At 43.4% G+C, this 20,411-nt stretch overlaps 1 protein-coding gene across 1 annotated transcript in view; it reads right to left on the bottom strand.

The window, feature by feature from the left end:
• The window catches only part of RSPO3 (R-spondin 3), an 87,306-nt gene extending 77,997 nt beyond the window's left edge, over positions 1–9,309 (bottom strand). Inside the window, exon 1 of the mRNA XM_007064397.3 lies at positions 8,331–9,309. Coding sequence (XP_007064459.1) covers positions 8,331–8,427 — 97 coding nt within the window. The 5' untranslated portion in view covers positions 8,428–9,309. The remainder of the gene's footprint in view (positions 1–8,330) is intronic.
• Positions 9,310–20,411: the final 11,102 nt, after the last annotated feature.

Raw genomic sequence — 20,411 nt, 5'->3', positions numbered from 1 at the left:
ATATTAACCAGTTTGTCGTACGATACAATTAAGTTTCTCTCTCTGTCTGTCTCTCTCTCTCTCTGTCTCTCTTTATTATTATTATTATTTTTTAACAACAGCACTATGTATGACTCTGATTATTATTGGCTACAAAAATGTTGTTGTTAAGGCAATCTTAAATAAATCCTGTTGGAATGTTCTACTTTGACAAAAAGTGTCTAATAATTAATTATTTCCAATGCCCAGTATGAAAAGTTTTCCCATTGCCAAAAGTCCAACTTTTTAAATTATCTACAAAGCATTACTTTAGCATTTCTTGGAAAACTGGACTGTTTTTGCATGGTGGAATTTCTTCAGAATAATTTTTTCTGAGGCATTCCTTGTGGTAACAGCAAGCCGACAGACTTTAATATAACTGTGTATGGTTTCAGCTGCCTCCTGTTATCTGATAAGAGCATTTTGTTATGAATAATTTGGGTACAAAGATGGCAAAACGATGCTGTCTTGCTCTGATTCCAAAATTACAAATAAGAGAAATTTTTCTTTTATCAGTTATTTGATATCTTTAACCAGACTATTGCATTTTATAATTTATTTCAAGGCCAAGATAAGGCAATTTACTTAAAATATTGGCCAGGGGAAAAAGTTCTTATGAGATCCCTGGATATTAGCAGATGAGATTTCCCAGTGGCCTTTGGTCCTTACATGATAAAAACTAAAATTTGGACACCCCAATAATCTCAGTGAATAGTTGGGTGATAGTTATGGTGAAATGAGAAAGTGCTTGTATTATTCACAAAGAAAAGGATCCAAACAGGCTAAGCAATGAATAATGAATAAGCCAGATCTTGAAGTCCTTACTTTCATTTCATTAGGCAAAACTTCCATTGCCTTCCGTGAGAATTTTGCCAGAGTAAGAAGTCAGTCAGTAAAAACTGACTGAGGACTTCAGGATTTGTCACACTAATATCAGTTCTTAAAGGGACACATTCATCACTGAGCTAAATCAATTGGCATCAGTGGAAATTTCAGTGGACGAGTTGGTACAATGGGCTAAAGTGGTAAAATCGTTATTCTTTTTTATATATGTGAGAAAGTTCAGCTTACCAGATGTACTACAAGCCTAGATACAAAAAGGACAGAGCCTTGTGTCCTCCTACATGGGTAACTCCCACACAGGGGTTGGGAAACTCTGCAAGTACTCAAATACAGGATTTCTCCTAAACCCAAAATCCTTTCTTGAGGTCCTGAAGACTAAGGTCTCAGTCCTGCTCCACTGAAGTCAATTCAAGTTTTTCCATTGCCTTCAATGGAAGCAGGTTTAAACTCTAAAACCATTGTAAAAAGAATATTTAATACATTTCAGATGAAAGATGGAGGCTTTTTAAAAATCTTGTTACACAATCTTGTTTCGGGGCATCAAGAACTTCTAAGTATACAAATATTTTTTCAGTTCAATTGTAATTTTAACTGTAGCAAGTGGTTGCCTCAGTAGCTTAAATTTCAAACTACACACAATTATGTTGACACTATGACTGCTTCATACTGATCCTCTATTCTCGGGATAGATTTGGGGATTTAAAAAGCTGCAGTATTATAATGCATATAATTTCATGATGTGTAACTATATTAAAAACTAACCAATTTATTTGAGCATAAGCTTTCGTGAGCTACAGCTCACTAGCTCACGAAAGCTTATGCTCAAATAAATTGGTTAGTCTCTAAGGTGCCACAAGTCCTCCTTTTCTTTTTGCGAATACAGACTAACACGGCTGTTACTGTGAAACCTATATTAAAAACGTATTTATATATGTGTGTGTATATATATATATATAAAAAACAGGAAATTAACCAAGCCAAAGAAATCATGCTTAGAATGTCGGAGGAGAAATACTTCCATTGACTTCAGCAATATATTCTATTGTTTTAAATGCTGCTGTTGCTGAAAATGGCGGTGATTCATGAGAGTATGATGAAACATTGCTATGGGTCTTTCACAGAGGGTTGGCTTTTGCTTCTAATGAACACAATGGGAATTTTGTTGTCTGCCTCAAGAGGAATAGGATCTGACCCCCCAAAATGTGGAATATACTTTCACCAGAAAAAAAAAGATAGACTTGTCATCAGCAAATCATTTACTCTGCCAATACAACGGTACAATCCTCAGAGAGAAAACATCATCGGGCGAGCACACAAAGTATACTTTGAAAGAAAATGCACAATGGATCATTTAATCCTCCCAAGGACAGATTCAGCTTGCCTGATGGCTGTTTGCTCGTCAGATGGCTGTTTAGAAATGTTGGTGTAACAATCTTTATTTTCTTTCTTTAATAAGCATAAAGCATCTAGGATGACAGCACCTGTGGCATAGTGAACCTGTGGCATATTACAGCTGTGAAGGCCATGTCAAATTTCCATATCAACTTCAATACGTTCTGGCTTTTTTTTAAAAAAAAATATGTATTTCAGTATTTGGTGGGTGGAAATATCTAGTCAAATAAATTAATCTTCCAATGTGTAATTGCACATTTTAAAAAAATTACACCGTGCTTTGTAGAAGCTGTGTCTTTTCTTGTCAAAAACATAAAAAATGTACATTTTACTTCCACATGAATGGTGTCCTCCAGCGAGGGAGTTAAAAATGCAGCTACACAACAAAATGCTGGAGTGTTTTAAACAGCAATTCCTTTATGTGTCACCATTTTGTTATTGGTGTAGAAATGCAGCCACGCTCTGCTCCTACCAGCTCTAACTGCATGTGCTTTTCACCATTAATTTCAGTGGGGCTACTCATGTACTTAAAGTTAAGCATTTGCATAAGTGTTTGCAGGACTGAGGCCTTGTCGTAAATATAAAAGGAAGGGCAACAACCTTTATGTATGCAGTAATATAAAATCCCTCTTGGCCAGAGGTACAGGATCCCCTTGCCTGTATGGGGTTAATCAGTTCAATTAACCTAGTTGGCACCTGACCAGAAGGACCAATGGGGAAAGAAGATACTTTCAAATCGGGGTCCGGGGGGGAGGGCTTTGTTTTTGCGCTCTATGTGTGTTCTCTCGGGAGACAAAGAGAGACACCAAGCAAGTAATCCATCTCCTACTGAATGATACATCTAAATTTACAGGAATAGTGAGTAATAGCAAGGAAATGTGTTAGATTATCTTTTGTTTTAGCTTGTGAATTTTCCCTATGCTTAAAGGGAGGTTTATCCCTGTTTTCTGTAACTTTAAAGTTTTGCCTAGAGGGGAATCCTCTGTGTTTTGAATCTGATTACCCTGTAAAATTCCCTTCCATCCTGATTTTACAGAGGTGATTCTTTTACTTTTTTTTCTTTATAATAAAGTACTGTTTTTTGTTTAAGAATCTGATTGGTTTTAGTGTCCTAAAAACCCAGGGATTTGGTCTGTGCTCACCTGTACCAATTGGTGAGGATATTATTCTCAAGCATCCCCAGGAAAGGGAGTGAAGAGGCTTGGGGGGAATATTTTGGGGAACAGGAACTCCAAGTGGTTCTTTTCCTTGAATCTTTGTCTAACTCACTTGGTGGTGGCAGCGAATACTGTCCAAGGACAAGAAGGGATCTGTGCCTTGAGGAAGTTTTAACCTAAACTAGTAGAAATAAGCTTATGGTGTCTTTCATGTGGGTCCCCACATCTGTACCCCAGAGTTCAGAGTGGGGAGGGAACCCTGACAGGCCTCAATTAACAATGGTTACTATGGTCCGCTGAAGGGAGATCTACAATTGTACATGATCACTAGCTGTTGTGAACATGCAGTCACACCAGGGAAGAAACAAAGGAAGCAGGAGGGATGTCCCACTAATCCACACCTGCATGTCAGTTGTGCATCACAACAATATCATTAGCTGCCTCTTATACACAGAACAAATATCCCTGGTCCCATATGTAGGGTCTGTGGAACAATCATTGAATTTATAACTCACTTTGCCTAATCCTATTCCTTTTTGTGCAATTCTGTATCTACTGCCATGTTTATAATATTACTCTATTATCTACGTCAGTCTACGCTCTGATCAAGTTAATCTCTCATGCAGAGCCTGAATAAACAACTTAATTTGTTAACCGTTAGTGTTCTTATCAGAATAAAAACAACTGATCCCTTTGCTAACTGTGTCTTTGTGTTTGAACTGTTATCCCATTGTGTCACTTATGTCTGAATTAGGACCCGGACCCTTGTCCACACTCCGTTGTTGACTCCAGTGGGAGTTTTGTCTTTCTAAGTCCTGCAGGACAGGGCATTTAACTTGATCATGAAATAGACTGAACACTCTCAGTGTCCATTAACTTCAGTGGGAGTTTTACTTGTGCAGAGAATGCAGGATCAAGCTTTTGTGTTGGTAAAAACACTTTACAGAACGTTGTATTACTACATAAAATAAGTTAGAGTTTCAGGACCAGATCTTCTTGCTGTTTATAAAGCAGCATAGCTCGGTTGTGACCAATGGCGCTCTACCAATTTATACCAGCCGAGGAGCTGGCCCAATGTATTTTGAATCATCTGTTTTTTAAAAAGGGCAAATCGAAAATGTAATTCATAAAGTGGTTTGGATATTTAATAAAAGGAGGAAATACAGGCATACTGATTGATTGACTGATTGCTAGTTTGTAAGTATTCTGTCCTTTGTTAAAAAAAAAAAACAAAAACTGAATTTTGAAAGTGCTTTCCTAATAACAGGTTTAAAGATCAGGCTTCCCTGAAGTGTAAAGCAGATGACAAGTCAAGAGCAAATCTTATGTGGACTAAACAGATTGGTTTTTCAGTTGTTTTCCTTATCCACACTTAATCATTTTCAAGTTCAAAGATTCACTAGTGTCAAACCATAGGTCTTAAGGCTAGTGACTATTGTGATCATCCTGTCTGACCTCCTGCATAATACACACAGTATACATTCACCCAGTAGCTCCTCCCTTATACCCAATACCTGGTAGTGGAACTAAACCAGATTTTTCAGAGAGATGCCCAATCTTGATTTAGAGACTTCAAGGGAATGACAATCCCTTAGGTAAGCTCTTTCAATGGGTAATTACCTTCACTATCAAAAATGTATGCGTTTTTTCTGCTATGAATTTTTCTAGCTTCAGCTTCCACTAAGTTGATCTTGTTATGCTATGTTAAAGAGCTCTCTAGCATGTCTCTAGTTTAACTATGGCATTTTAGACCTATGAAAAATTACAAAAATTAATCCATTCTTTAAAAAAATCATTTGTGTTGTACAGTCAGTTAAACATCTGAACCAGCATTTTCAAACCTGGCTACCTAGTTAGGCAGCTAAATCTATCATAAACGCCTAATAAAAATGGCCTGATTTTCAGCAGTGTTGAGCTCCCACAAATCCCATTGGAGCTACAGGTGCTTTATAAAGAAGCCCACTCCTATTTAGGTGCCTAAACAGAGATTTAGTAGTCTATTTTAGGCGCTCGATTTTGAAAATTATGGCTCTGGCTCTTGGTGAATATCGGGCCCTTTCTGAAACACAAAGACCCAATGAGCTCGGCCGCCTTTGATGTAAATCCCTTGCCTAATTTGCTTTCCCTGATTAGTTTGTCCAAAGGATAAGAAATGAATCTCCACCATGTGGTGTAAACAGCTGTTCTGCGTCACCTGATCGCTTTACTCGCCTTTATTCTTTCCAGATACAAGCGCTTAGGGACCCATCCTGCCCCCATTGCAATCAGTAGCAACAATTCATGGGAGCAGGACCGGGCCCTTGAGCTGATCAGACTGGGGCCGCTCTGTGGACACTACCGCCTCCCTGTTCGGTAGCTCTCGAGCCAGCAGCCTGCGGGGCGATAGCCGAGATCTGGCCTCACGCCCCGTGCGCAAATCTGCACCTGCAGAGGGTCTGTCTCTGCAGAGGACACAAGGGGTCGCACCTCCCCCGGCATTGCAGCTCAGCACAAGCGCCTGAAAACGCAGGCAAGGTGCAGAGAGAGGGAGAAAGGCAAAGATACTCGGGACTGGCCCGGTGGCTACTGCCCCCACCTTCAACCTTCTCCCCCCCCTCCCCCCCTCTCCGCAAAGGAGACAGAAACTATGAGCCTGGATCCTCCGTTCTGTGGGACCGCCCCCTAAGCACCCCCACTCATCATAAAGCGAGTGCGTGCAAAGAGCACAGACTGTGGTCCCCGCTGCTCATCAGTAGACCCCACCCCCGCCAGGCCAGGCCGCCCCCCCCCGGGAGAGTTTAAAGACTCAGAGACAGTCTGAGAGGCTCCCCCTGCACACAGCCTCCCACCCACTTGACAGCTGCTGGCACAGAGCGGGTGGCCACAGGAGGCTCAAATGCACGGAGCCTAGGAGACGGTGCTAAGGACCAAGCGTGTTAGGTGCTTATGATAGGCCAGACCCTGAGGGCTTCCCCGAGTTACTCCTTATTTCCGTGGGAGTTTGTCAGGGTGAGATCCCAGGGTGTGAGCCGGTCGGGGTAGTTTGAGCTGGGTGTTCTTCCCCCCCAGCCTAACTGATCGCTCCTTCCACCTTCTTGCCCGGCGGGGCAGAGGGAGGCTGCTTCGGGCTTGAAGCCGGTTGCTTTGTGGAGGGCAGCCTCTCCTTTTGGGACCGTGCCCGCTAGGCGCTCCGGGAGTGGCCGGGGAGTTATCAGAACACGAGCCGTTCCCTCGCCAAGGGTAATAAATCGGGCGCCCCGGTGTGTTTTACTTTGCCCGCCCTGCTCCCTGCCTGGGCGGACTCGGGGACTGGGCAGACTTCAGCCCCCGGGGCTGTCACTCTAGAGCTACGTTTTCAAGGGCACTTTAGGTGAATCAAAGCTTGCATTCAAGAGGCCAGTGATACAATGGAAGCTTTCAAGGAACAGTTCTGCCCAGGTGGAGAGGGGAAAGCGGAGCAAAAGCTAGGAAATAACCCCGTGTACTGGTTGATGAAATACAGGCGGCCGTTGTGTTCGGACACTTCCCCCTCATATCAGGAGCTGTCGGGAGAGACAGAAATAAACAGCCCCTTTCAAGCAGCCTGGTTAGAAAGTGCCAAAGGAAGCCGGGTTCGCTCTAGATCAGGGGGCCTGGGCAGAAATGAGCCAGAAGAATGGGGCTTACTCCACCGCGAGCATCCAGACTTTTCCAGAGTTGTCAGTCACACCCTCTTCTCCATCTCACGGGAGTTTATTCGGAGGGGAATCCGACACTTGATCCAAAGCCCACAGAAGTCAGTGGAAAGGCTCCCATGGATTCTGGATCAGATCCTAACGCCCCTACGGACTAGACTGGGAGAAGTCTGGCGGAGAAGACTATCCCAGAAAACTATAAAACTAAGGGCTTCCTCCCCACCACTGCCCAAGATTTGGGCAGGCCCCTCTTTGCAAGCTGTGTTCTCAGGGGTTTTTTGGTTGGTTGTTTTTTTCTGCCTTGAGTCTGGATTCTGACCCCGAAGGCTCCTTACTGGCCAAACCAAATGAAAAGAACAGTTAACCTGGACGGGAAAACAATGCGGCGCCCAAAATCGGTCTGTGTTTGAGCCCAGCATTGCAAACCCATCCTCTCTCAGCGGAGTACGCACCTACGCTCTTCAGCTGCGTTTCTTACCTGTAGATCTCCCCCACCCCACCCCACCCCAAGGCCATGTGGCTCCTGTTTGATTTGTTATGGATTGGGATAAGAAGGCACAAATTAACTTTCTTCGTTCCATGAGGTTTTCACAATAGCGAGCTTAACTCTAGAACCAGGGGGTCTCCTCAGTACTCTAGGAAAAAATCGTGGTGCAAAAAACCCTAGGGTCTTTCTCGGCAGGACTCGCAAGAACTCAGGTGAAAAATCTTGATGACTAAGGACAAGTAATGCTATCAAAGTCGCCGGTGAGCAAACTGCATCTCAGCAGCCCAGCACCAGTGACTCACCGTTGATGTTAAAGATGCGTGAGAAAGCAACATGGTTAGTCCATATCGGGAAAGAAAAATATCCTTTTCCTCATCCCTGAATGATGACAGAGGGTGGGGTAATGCGATCGCTCCAGAAAGTTATCTGCAATTTAATTCTGAGCTAATCTGATCCACTTGTAATAAGGGGGGATATACGGGGATTTTTTTCCCTTTAGAAAGAATACAGTCCAAAGCGTTACATCGCCTCCCAGACCAGCCTGAATGAATAATAATAATAATTAATAGTAATTAATAATAATGATGATTATGAACTACAGGCAAAGACTACATTCTCAGTAAATCTGAGTGTTGAAATACCTGAGGGTTAGTTTAATTCCTACTCCTGGCTATATCTTTTGCCAGGGCAGCAGGATCTGGGGAGACAGGAGGCTACGGAACAGGTGAATAGCCGAGGAAGGGACTAGAAGTTAGCAGGTATAAATCTCTGCGCACTTACTTCTTCCCTGTCGCCGTACCCTGGAGGCGTGCTGGGTTCCAATGTATTCCATAAAGTTCAAAATGATAAAAAACCAAGAAATCAGTCGCAATTGCATAGTAACCCCGGGATAGTTCGCCTTCTCTTCTTTTTTGGGGGGTGGGGAATAACACCGCAGTAGAGATACCTGCACTGATGTCTCCCACTGAGATCCAGGTCCTTCCTCCTCTATTGCACTTTCAAATTGTCCGAACAATTGTCTTCTGCAAATTTCAGAGGGATGTCACAGAGGAGAAGGAGCCCTGAAGCAGCGGCGAGGGTCCATGCTGTTGCAAAGGCAGGCAGCATGTTGCAGGGTTCTAGGGAGTGCGGCGTTGAAGTGGGATAAGGGGAGGGGGGACTCAAACTCTGCTACAGCGAGGGATTGCTTAGCTCACATTCAGTACCTCGGCTACAGACTCCATGGGCAGGTGGGGTGGGGACCCCCCGTTTCTCCTGGGTGCCACTGAACCCCCCACGCCTCATGCAGGAGGTGCTGGTTGAGTCTGCTGAAGTTCTCCCGGGGAGAGTGGCACAGGCTGCTGGGGTTCTGTGCAGAACTGACCCAGAGCACCCCGCAACTGTCGGGGAGCGGGAGTGAATAAGCCACGCAGCTCGCAGGATGGAGTCAAGGATTCCCCTATGGTTCTCACAGAGGAGTCTGCACCAGAAGCATCTTCCAGGGGAAGGAGAGGGCGAGCGCACCAGAGAATTGAAGCAGCAGCAGGCTGGGATGCGAGGATGAGGAGCGCTCCGGGACTGCCCAGAGCACAGTGGGGTTGAAGGATCTAGACAACCTGGGTCGTTTCAGCGGCTCTGGGTTCAAAAGGCAGCAGCTGCAGCTCGCCTCAGCAATTCCTCCCTCTGCTGCACCGTGAAGGGAACTCGCCCTGCTTGCAGCCTCCTTCCTGGCAGCACTGGTGGGCTGGCTGACTGCAATCTCTCTGCCTCCCTCTCTCGCCCCCCCTTCCGCGGTGGGATTTTTCAAGCCCACATGGAGTGTGCAGAGCGGACTCCAATAGGCCGTGGGGCAGTCCTAGAGCGGAGCCTCCAATCGCCGCCTGGCTGCTCTGCCTGAGATTAGAGAGGGAGGGAGAGATGCGCGCGGGTGTGTGTGTGCGCCCAGCACCCTCTCGTTGGAAATGCCATTGTGTCTTGCCTCCTTCCCCAGAGCGACCAGCCCGCACCACAGCCTGCCTCAGAAGATGCCCCAAAACGAAGATAACTGGGGCGGGGGAAGGGGGCACTAGAGATGCCACTTTTCTCTCTCTGGAAGTACTGAGCGTCTTGCTTTGTCAGTTCCAGGAGGATACTGGCATAGTGACAAAGCAGAGCACCCCATTGGCAGGATTTCAGTAGCAGAGAAATGTCCTTCAAGATTTAAGTGTTATTTTCTGCCTCTTCCCATCCGGCTGAGCTTACATTGGATTAGACTCCTCTCCTCCTCCCCGCCCCCCCCCCCGGGCCCTTTAAAGAAGGGGCTTGATTCACACAGTTTTCTCCGCCTCAAAAACAGAGGTCTTTTAGGATTAGGAAAGGTAACTGTTTGGGGTTTGGTTTTGTTGTTGTTTTGTTTTTTGGAGGAACAGGTTTTTGAGCTCTCGCCCCTTTAAAAGCCTTTCTTATTATTGATGTCGAGGTTTAGTCCAATAAACAATCATCATTAGGAGAGGCAGAGGCGTCCCTTTCCACAAACCTTCAAAGTTAAAAATCCCATGTGCCCATTTAGCTGATTGGTATAACATGGCACTCAACGCCTGACCCCAGTGGGAACGCGCTGGGAATGACTGCTAGCTTGGGGGGAAACAGACCACGTGGAATTTGTATGGTCTGGTGCAAGCGTTTTCAATGGGAGAACATGCTACTCTCTGTTTATTTCTTGCATACATATTACCATTTCCCACTAAACATGCATGTTTGTATCCCGTTTGCCTTTCAGTCAGATGTGTTGGGACTTTTACTAGATGGCTAAAAGTCCAAACATAATCAAGATTATACATATCTTTTAACCCCCCCCCCCCTTTTATTATTTAGCAGAATAATATCTACTTTCTACTGCAGAGAATTTTTTTTTTTTTTTTTTTTTGCTGTGAGATCTGGGCTGTGGGAAAGGCTGCAACCTACAGCTCCCTTGCTCGCTTTGCATATTATCTATTTGTAGGTCTCTGAAAAGGAGAGCCAGTTGCAACAACTTGATTAAATCAGGGATCTTCATAAAAGTCCCATTTTTAACTGTTTTTCTCCGTCTGCCTTTGCCCCGCTCACAGAGTTGTTAAATATCTGTACCATAAAATGTGGGGGATTTCAAGGTCTGTGGGAGGCTCCCTTTGAAAAGGCCTCCAGGGAAAGTCTTTCTAATCCAGGATACTTGAGCCGGATAGGATGAGATTGCCAGGGAGACATAAAATAAAATAAAATAAAATAAAATAAAAAGCCATTCAGTGGACAGCCTCAGGGATACATACATACGCTCACATGAAGAAAGGGGCCTTCGCTTTTTGATCGGTTGTGGTTGGTTTGTTTGTGATACAAGCTTTCGTGTGCGTGTAAATGTCAGGAGGAGCCAGACGCGTGGGTTATAGGTGAACACGCCTGGGAAGAACTGGGGGGATACGCGTCCGAGCCAACCTGCAGCAAGAGGAACAGCTCAGCTCCAGAAGCGTTAGTGCCACCGGGCAGAGAAAGCATGTCAAAAAATAAACCATCCTCGAGGAAACATAAGGAAAACATTAAATAAACAGGGAGTACGTTCCCGCTCTCCTCTGACAATCGGAGCAACCTCTTTCCCCAGAGCTCGTCTGCCTCAAGCCGGTTCCCTCCTCATCTGCCCCTGTTATACGATGGAAGAAGCATTACACACAATATTTACCCTCCCCCTTTACTTCCCAGATACTGTACGTGTCACGCCAAAGCATCCCAGAATCGTACCCAGCAGACCGCACTCTGTCGGTGCAAACACACGCAGAGCAAGGCACCATATCCCCATGGGCAGTCGTAGGGCCAAAGAGAGGGAGGTTCAGTGGTTACTTTGGGGGAGAACGAGCGATCAGAGGTAAAATAAGAGCCGCAGGGAGCAAGATTTGACGATTTGCCCTGGAAAGAGGGGCTCAGAGTCACAGACCAGAGAGAAAAGCTGGATCTTAACTTGACAAGAACTTGGGATTTGCAAAGACCGCCCAGAGTCCACGAGACAGGGAAGCTGAACTAGCGGGCAGTGTGTAGAGCCAGGTTACCGCTCCCAACCAGCTCCTCTGACAGGCTGTTTTTACCAGTCGCTGCAGTTATGTGCTAAAATGAGAAGATTTATATTGCTCGTGTCAGGCTGTCGCGTGTGGAAGGAGTTTGTGCCAGAGGGAAAGTCTGGCACGAGATTTTACCTTAATGTCCCTCATCATGATGAGCTATCAATGGCAAAGTTCACGCTGACATCCGTTATAACACAACTCCAACATGCACGGCCCGCGTGCACTGCACTATACAGCCGCACAGGGTGCCTACAGGAGTCAGAGCCGGGGAAGTCTGCTATTGCCAGGGCCCTGTGAAATGAAGAGCCAGAAGAATACACAGCAAAGAGAGTTGGATGTAATATTTCTTTGCAACTGAAACCAACGGACACAGTTCCTGGGGAGGGGGGGTGTATGTGTACATTTTACTTTATTAAAGAAAAAAATGACTGGGGCCCCCTGTTGCTTCAGGAAAGTGAAAGATTTCTAAGCTTGCTGTGTTATTGGTCTATCATTAAAACCAGCAGCAGTGGATTCCAACATCAGTTGTGCATTGCAGTTTTTTTTTAATGAAAATAAATCTTGTAATCAAAAGAGGAATATCATCCTGGTTTCCAAATTGCAAATATTACTGTACATTTATTTAAGAATTTTCTATTGATATAAAACGAATATAAATTTTAGACTTAAAACAGTTAACTGCTCCATTTTATGCAATATTGCCATGCTTAGATTTTCAAATTATCTTGGAATAAAAAGGAACCAGTATCAAGAATTTCAGATTACATCCCAAATAAGAATTTAAAATCATGATATTCTTTTTAAAATCCTTTACTAGTTGATATTTTGCGTTTTAAAATATTTTGGTAAAAAACTACCCACTTGAACAAGGGTTGCTCAGTTCGGACCCTCTGTCATTCGTTGCTACACTGGGAAATAGACAGTTTGCCTAAAAGAGAACAAAAGGATCATCAACTTGCCTTTTCTTTTAGAAGAAGAGAGCACAAGAAATGAAGGAGTTAGGGTTATTTTGATGCTTAGTCTCAAGGGGAACAAAACCTACTGTATGAACTATAATTTTCTTTTTCAGGTGTGCTCACTGTGCTAAGACTGTGCAACCCACACTCACATTGGTGAGAACTTACTCCCAGAAGTACCCCATTTACTTTAGTGACTAATGCTCAACCTTGTGTAAGTTCCCAGTCACAATCCAGCACATCTACTATGACTATTTATTAAGCACTGACAATAAGCTTGGTGACACAAGACCCAGACTAACAACAGTCCTTGTCCCAGAGTTTTTACAAGCTAAACAAGACAGACACAGAGCAGACAGAACATGCTCCTGGGAAGCACACAAAAGGGAATAACTAGGATTTTGTGCGTGTGCTTCCTAAAATAACCCATTTGTTCCTGAGTCATGTTCAATTTAGGAATTTAATCTTCTGTAACACTGCAAGAATTCTCAATAGCTGTTAATATCACAAATAGGGAATTATGATCTCATAGTTTAAATAAACTGGAAGAAATGAGTGATGAGAAATGATTTACTTGCAGTAAGTTTGGGCTACAATAGTTTGTTTGCTGCACTTCTTTTTTAAAATAAACTGGTTCCTAAAACTCCAGTCCTGCAGTCTTTGAGAAGCAACTTATACTTTAGACATTTTAACAGATGTAATGACAGGGTATTAGTAAAAATGTACAATAGGGAACAATCCTACATTGGCAGGAGACAGACTAGATGACCTAATTGGTTTTTCCCATCTCTAATGTCTGCAATTCCGTCACTGTAATAAAAGCCCATTGAAGCCAAAGGCAGTTTTGCCTGTGTAAAATCTGGAGCCCTGGGCCCTAAATTAGCAAATTAGATCAGTGTCCCTCACTTTGGGCCCAATCCAAAGCCCACTAAAGTTAGTGCAAGTCTTTCCATCAGTTTCAGTGGGTTTGGGGTCAGGCTGTCTAGATGCTATTGGAAATGAGCTGACTTTCTGTTTTATGGTATGTAAGAATAAAAGAGTATTTGTGGGGAAATGTGGGCAGATTCTGTAGTAGGAATGCTTAGTAAGCAGCCCAGTTAAGAAAGTTCAAGCAGGTGAGCCCTCATAATCAATACCTAAATAAAACTGAGGGCTTGTCTGCATGGAAAAGGTTTACTAGTTATATCTGTATAATTATCCTGATTAAACCATTGCTAAATCATTGTTTCCTTGCATTCCCCCATCTGTCTGTATCTCATCTGTCTTGTCTTATGCTTAGATTCAAACTCTTTTGGGGCAAGGACTTTTTTTTTTGTTCTGTGTTTGTACAGCGCCTAGCACAACGGGGTCCTGGTCCATGACTGGGGCCCCCAGTTGCTACAGTAACACAAATAATAAATAATAAATAAATGATGTAATGATACAACTATAATTCCCTACGTGGACACTTATTCCAGAACAAGAGTCAGTTTTTTTGTGAGGGTGCGGCTTTTCTTAAATCCCTTGCAAAGCTATATAAGGTAGACCAAATAAAAGGCTTTCTTATACCAGAATAGTGGGACCATGCAGGGAGACACACCAGTATACTTTGGCTGCATTAAATTCACACCTTGGTATATACCAGTATAACTTTCCCATGTTGGAAAGCCCCCAAGACAGTGGGAGTTTTGAAGGAGTAAGACTGCTGGATATGGGTAACATAGAGCAAAGGTTTTCATGGGGACCACAGGCTCTGACTCTGTTTGCTTATTTATTTGCTTTTCTATAGCACTCATAGTATTTGAGTGCCCTGTAGACAAAATGCTTTTGCATTTAGCAGAAAGTTGGCATCTCTGTTTTTTGGCTCATCTAACTGTATGGGTCACACTTGGAATTAAGTGTCCCTAAATTCACTCAACTGCACACAGAGGGCAAGACTGTGGCTTTTCAGCAATGTCCCATGCTAGCGCAGCTGTGCTGCAGTGGGAGCCCTCAGCAAGAATTCTGGCTGAGTCAGCCAGAATTCCTGCTGGGTTTCTTGTAAGCACATACTGCAAAGGCAACTCCACCACTCTTTAAACAAGTGTAGCACACATTCCCACCCTCTGCTTGGCAAGCTGTGCTCGCTGATGCATGGGTGTTGATGCCATAATCCTACCATCACCCCATTCTTTTCTATCCTTTTCACCTACTGCCAACAGCAGAATGTAAGAGTGGCTCCTTTCCATAGACACACTGGCTGGTCACTACTTAAAGGGACACTGGAAGGTCTCTGCCACAATCTGGCCCTTAATTAGGATTTTGTAAAATAGTGTTGATTGCTAAATGAAGATGACTATTAAAATGTCATGAGGGGTGATGCTTTGTTAAATTTAGGTAAGTCATTGAATCATAGAATATCAGGGTTGGAAGGGACCTCAGGAGGTCCAACCCCCTGCTCAAAGCAGGACCAACACCAACTAAATCATCCCAGCCAGGGCTTTGTCAAGCTGGGTCTTAAAAACCTCTAAGGATGGAGATTCCACCACCTCCCTAGGTAACCCATTCCAGTGCTTCACCACCCTCCTAGTGAAATAGTGTTTCCAAATATCCAACCTAGACCTCCCCCACTGCAACTTGAGACCATTGCTTCTTGTTCTGTCATCTGCCACCACTGAGAACAGCCTAGCTCCATCCTCTTTGGAAACCCCCTTCAGGTAGTTGAAGGCTGCTATCAAATCGCCCCTCATGCATCTCTTCTGCAGACTAAATAACCCAGTTCCCTCAGCCTCTCCTCATAAGTGTGTGCCGCAGCCCCCTGATCATTTTTGTTGCCCTCTGCTGGACTCTCTCCAATTTGTCCACATCCCTTCTGTAGTGGGGGGGCCCAAAACTGGACACAAGACACCAGGTGTGGCCTCACCAGTGTTGACTAGAGGGGAATAATTACTTCCCTCGATCTTCTGGCAATGCTCCTACTAATGCAGCCCAATATGCCGTTGGCCTCCTTGGCAACAAGGGCACAATGCTCACTCATATCCAGCTTCTCATCCACTGTAATCCCCACATCCTTTTCTGCAGAACTGCTGCTTAGCCAGTCAGTCCCCAGCCGGTAGCGGTGCATGGCATTCTTCCTTCCTCAGTGCAGGACTCTGCACTTGTCCTTGTTGAACCTCACCAGATTTGTTTTGGCCCAATCCTCCAATTTGTCTAGGTCACTCTGGACCCTATCCCTACCCTCCAGGATATCTACCTCTCCCCTCACCTTAGTGTCATCTGCAAACTTGCTGAGGGTGCAATTCATCCCATCATCCAGATCATTAATAAAGATGTTGAACAAAACCAGCCCCAGGACCGACCTCTGGGGCATTCCGCTTGATACCAGATGCCAACTAGACATCAAGCCATTGATCACTATCCTTTGAGTCATTAGTGATTATGCAATGGATATGGCATACCTCAGTGAATACCTTTGATAATCAATTAACACTTATTTTACTAAACTGGCCCTTTTCTTTATTTTAACGGTGTAAATTGAAGGTCCTGAAAGATTCTGGAATAACAGATCTGAAGAGTAGGTCAGATGTTTAGTCCTGATCCAGCAAAGTCCTTAGGTTTTATTGAAGAAAGCACCCAGTGCTTAAGTCCATCCTTATCCTGGATAGCACTTAAGCACATTGAGGTCAATGGGATTTAAGTATGTGCTTTGTGCTGTCGTGGAGCAGGATGCTTTCCTGAATCAGGGCCTTAAACATGTTATAAATTTCACTGCATGTGTACACTATGGGTGCTACCGTGGCACAGCTGCAGTGCTGTAGCTACTAGGCCGCTGTGGTGTAGATGCCTCTTACATCAACACAAGTGGTTTTTCCATTGATGTAGTTAATCCACTTCCCCAAGCAGCAGTAGCTAGGTTAATAGAAGAATTCTTCCATTGACTTGGCCGCATCTACAACACGGGCTAGGCTGGCTTAACAACAGTGCTCAGGAGTGTATATTTTTCACATCCCTCAGGGACACAGCTAGGTCGATCTAAATTTTAAGTGTAGACGAGAGCGCAGCATGTCCTATTGAAGTTTTATGACACTACTCCCACCCATGCTTCTTATTTATGACTTGGAGGGAACACCTCTAAGGTGGAGAGGAGTTACTCATATTCCACATTCATTCAGTCCTTGGCCTTTCCTCTCAGTCTGCCAATGGTGATGAAGCATTTTGTGAGTTGGATACCTACTGACTGGGGCTGGATTGACATCAGTAAACTAATTTCACAAATGCCACAACACAGACATCAGACAGTTACAACGTTTAGTTACTACCAACCTAACATACTCATGGAGCAAAACAACATAGGTACAAAATACTACTACTAAGACATAGAGGTGAAGGGCCTCTCAGTTTCTTAGGTCATAATATTCCCCCAAACTGCCTTTTAAAACTGAAATTAAGTCTCCAGCTATTTAATCTGTAAATAATTAACTAAATGGGAGGGTTTCAATGGTCACAGATTCATGACAAGGCAACTAGAGTGTGTTTTATAATGGAACTGTAGGATAGTCATCGAGAAATTGTATCCTTATGATACAACATTATTCATAATGTCTGGAATCAAGATATTAAATCTTGCTTTCTCCTCATGCTCTTGGCAAGCTATTTAACCCAAGTGAAATATACTAAATTGCTATATAGTGTAGATGTATGCACGTTCACAGGAACTAGAGGTCCACTTTGGAATATGGAGTCACACAGGGTGTATGGCAGTTAACAGTCTCCTTTCACATTTTAACACAGGACTGTGATTTCTTAACAAGGGCACTAGAGTTGCAAAACAGCATGACTTTGTTGTAGTTAGTAATTAATGAGGTGCTAAAAGTGCCTAAACAGAGGATCGCAGACAAAGAATGCATGACTCAAGAGGATAAGAAGCCCCCATCCTTTCAAACAACAGTGTCATTTAAATAAACAAAAAGGCAAGTAACTCCAGTCTGTGGGATAGGAAGGGTGCATTAGCAGACATCACAGGGACCCATCCACTGCAATAGCATTCAGATTAGTTGTCACATTTTGCAATTTGTGGGAAACAAGAGTTGTGTTTTCTCAATAAACCTGCAAAAGATATAATCTGCTCTAAATCTCCAACTGACGTCAGAGCTGTTTAAGTGTGAAACATTTGTTTTATTCATGATTAAAAAAATAAATAATCTCACACACTATTATCATCTGCGTGCATTTCTGCAGTGGTACTGTGGGATGCTAGCCAGTCAGGTTAATAATTAAATAACAGGTTTCAATTTTATTTATTTAAATTAAATAACAGTGATCAATCTGAAGGGCTGCTACCCATCAGGTAGAGATAGGCTAGATCAGAGGTTCTCAAACTGTGGTCCGTGGACCACAAGTGGTCCACGAGCTCCATTCAGGTGGTCCACAGATAGTTCTCTCTAAGGTGTGCACCTCAGCAGCTGCACGCAAGAATGAAGGGCCACCCACCTAATTAGTGGAGCTGCACAGGCATGGCTCCACTAATTAGGTGCCTGGACCCTGGAGAAGGTGAGGTGAGGTGGCCTTGGGGGGAATAGAGGGTAGGTGGGAGCAGGCAGTGGAGTGAGAAGAGGGGGTGGAGGGAATTTGGGATCTGCAGGGCTGCGGTGGCCGGAGAAAGAGGAGACTTTCCTTAGCACCAGGGCTGAGGCTGCTGGGGGGGAGACAGCCCTCCTTCCCAGCCTCAGCTCTGTGGCTGCTGTGGTGGGGGAGAGACCCTGCTCCTTCCCAGCCCCAGTTTGGTGGCAGGGGAGAGAGGGCACATCCATTGCATTAGAAAGGTCAGACTACTGATATTAAAATGTGAGTTGTGTGCTTTTATTTGTAGAACAAAAAAAGTTTATTATTAATTTTTTTTATATAGTGCTTTTATCCAAAACGCTTTACAATAGTTAGCTAACGGTACAAACATTTGGAAAGATCATTAAGTGGTCCACTGAAAAAAAAAGTTTGAGAACCACTGGGCTAGATGAATTAAACACTTAAGGCACATCTGAGAGGCACTTGATTGCTCAGATAATAGTATTTTAATGCTATTATGAAACAAGTAAGCAATTATTTATTTTTTTATGTATTGATTAGGTTTAAATGCTTGCTTTATATTTCTATTGAATTGGTGTTACATTTTAACAAGCATGACAGTTCTGTGTCAGCATACACCAAGATGTGTTTTTTTTTAACAAAATCAGTTTATTTCAAGTATTATATGAAATTAATTACAGTTTATAAAGGGCTTCTCTCATAGAGCTTACCTTCTATTCAACAAAACATTCATACATAGATTTCATGAAACACGGCAAACCCTCCAAAATCACCCACTGAAATATTTCATAAGAAACTATAACATGAAAAGGGAACAAAGGAGCACTTAAATACTTGGTTAAGGAATTTTTTTGTAATGTAGGGGGGTATGCAATATGTCATGTTGACATTTTGGCTACTGAGGCATAATGGTCCAAATTTACTCCTGGAGTGACTACAGTGAAATCAATGCAGTTGCAGCAGGAATTAATCTATCTACACATCCCTGTAAGTAATCATTTGTCTGGCAGTCTAGAAAATGCAGTGTTTCCTTAAAAGGAGCCTTAGTGCTCAAAGACTGGGTATTAACCAATCTCAAGGAAGTAGTAGCTGAGGATCCACCCTATGATGGGAAGTAATCAGTGACTCATGCACCAATTGTGGTTATGTTCCATCATTCAAATCCTATTTCTTATTTCAGCACCCAGACAGCTATAGCATGTTTGCATTTTTTTCTCAGGGGACCTTCCCAACTGCATTTCAAAGTGACCTGCAAAAGGGTAGGGGTGTGAATAGGCTGTTCCCTCTTTAGCTTCTGTATGAAGTTTGACAAGAGTGTGGCGTGGTATTCTGCTTGTTTTTACATTATAAATTAAGATATAATCTGCCTTGAAAGACACTACACCTTGTTTACCCTAGTCTTTTTTTGCTACCCAGAAAAACAAAAAGAGGAATTCTACAGAAAACTCAACTTGCTAAACACCACTTCCCAGCATCAATGGCTTTTTCTACACTAGCCTTTTTCTGATACATGTGCTACCATTGCTCATATCCATGGCAGCTCCACCCATGGTACCAACAGTAGGAGCATTAAAAAGACAACATGCCCCTGGCTGATGGGCATCTTTATCACTATGTCATGTCAAGATGTCCTGAATATGTTTAGATGATATGGTCGTTGAAATGTGAGAGGCTACCTGGAACATCTTAGTATTTAAATGAAGAGCTAGTGGCCTTTTTGGTGGTTTAACAAGTTGGGCACCATTGCCTGACAATTGACAAGTCAGGCACCATGAATGGAAACCACTTAGGAGCCAATTCTACAAGGGCACTCTCATTTAAGTCAGGAAGGGTTTTGCACATAAAGGAATGATAAGAATAGGTCCTTTATATTCTAATGTAGTCATTATCAGCCAAATGCTACTCCCCTTTCTCATGGATGCAGCCCATTGACTTCAGTAGGACCAGATACATGATTAAGACAAGCAAGCTTAGGCCTACCTGGCTGGTAAATATGGGTACATATACCATTCCTGCTGTTCCACATTTTTATTCAAAATGAACATTTTTTTATTTTTCATTTTTTGCTCCAGTGTTGTTGTTTGCTCTGAGTCCTGCAGGAGGCTGAATTTGAATGGCGCTGAGAGGAACTTTCTGTGTAAGAGAATCTATTCGTCATAGAAAGATTGCATTTAGAAAGAACTGCATTTTTGTGGACTAATGTGTGAGGGTTTCTGTAATAGAAAAAAGAAAAGGAGTACTTGTGGCACCTTAGAGACTAACCAATTTATCTGAGCATAAGCTTTTGTGAGCTACAGCTCACTTCATCAGATGCATTCATC

This window comes from Chelonia mydas, chromosome 3 (genome assembly GCF_015237465.2).
Source record: "Chelonia mydas isolate rCheMyd1 chromosome 3, rCheMyd1.pri.v2, whole genome shotgun sequence".
Taxonomy (NCBI): domain Eukaryota; kingdom Metazoa; phylum Chordata; order Testudines; family Cheloniidae; genus Chelonia; species Chelonia mydas.
This window is presented reverse-complemented; position numbering and strand designations above follow the sequence as displayed.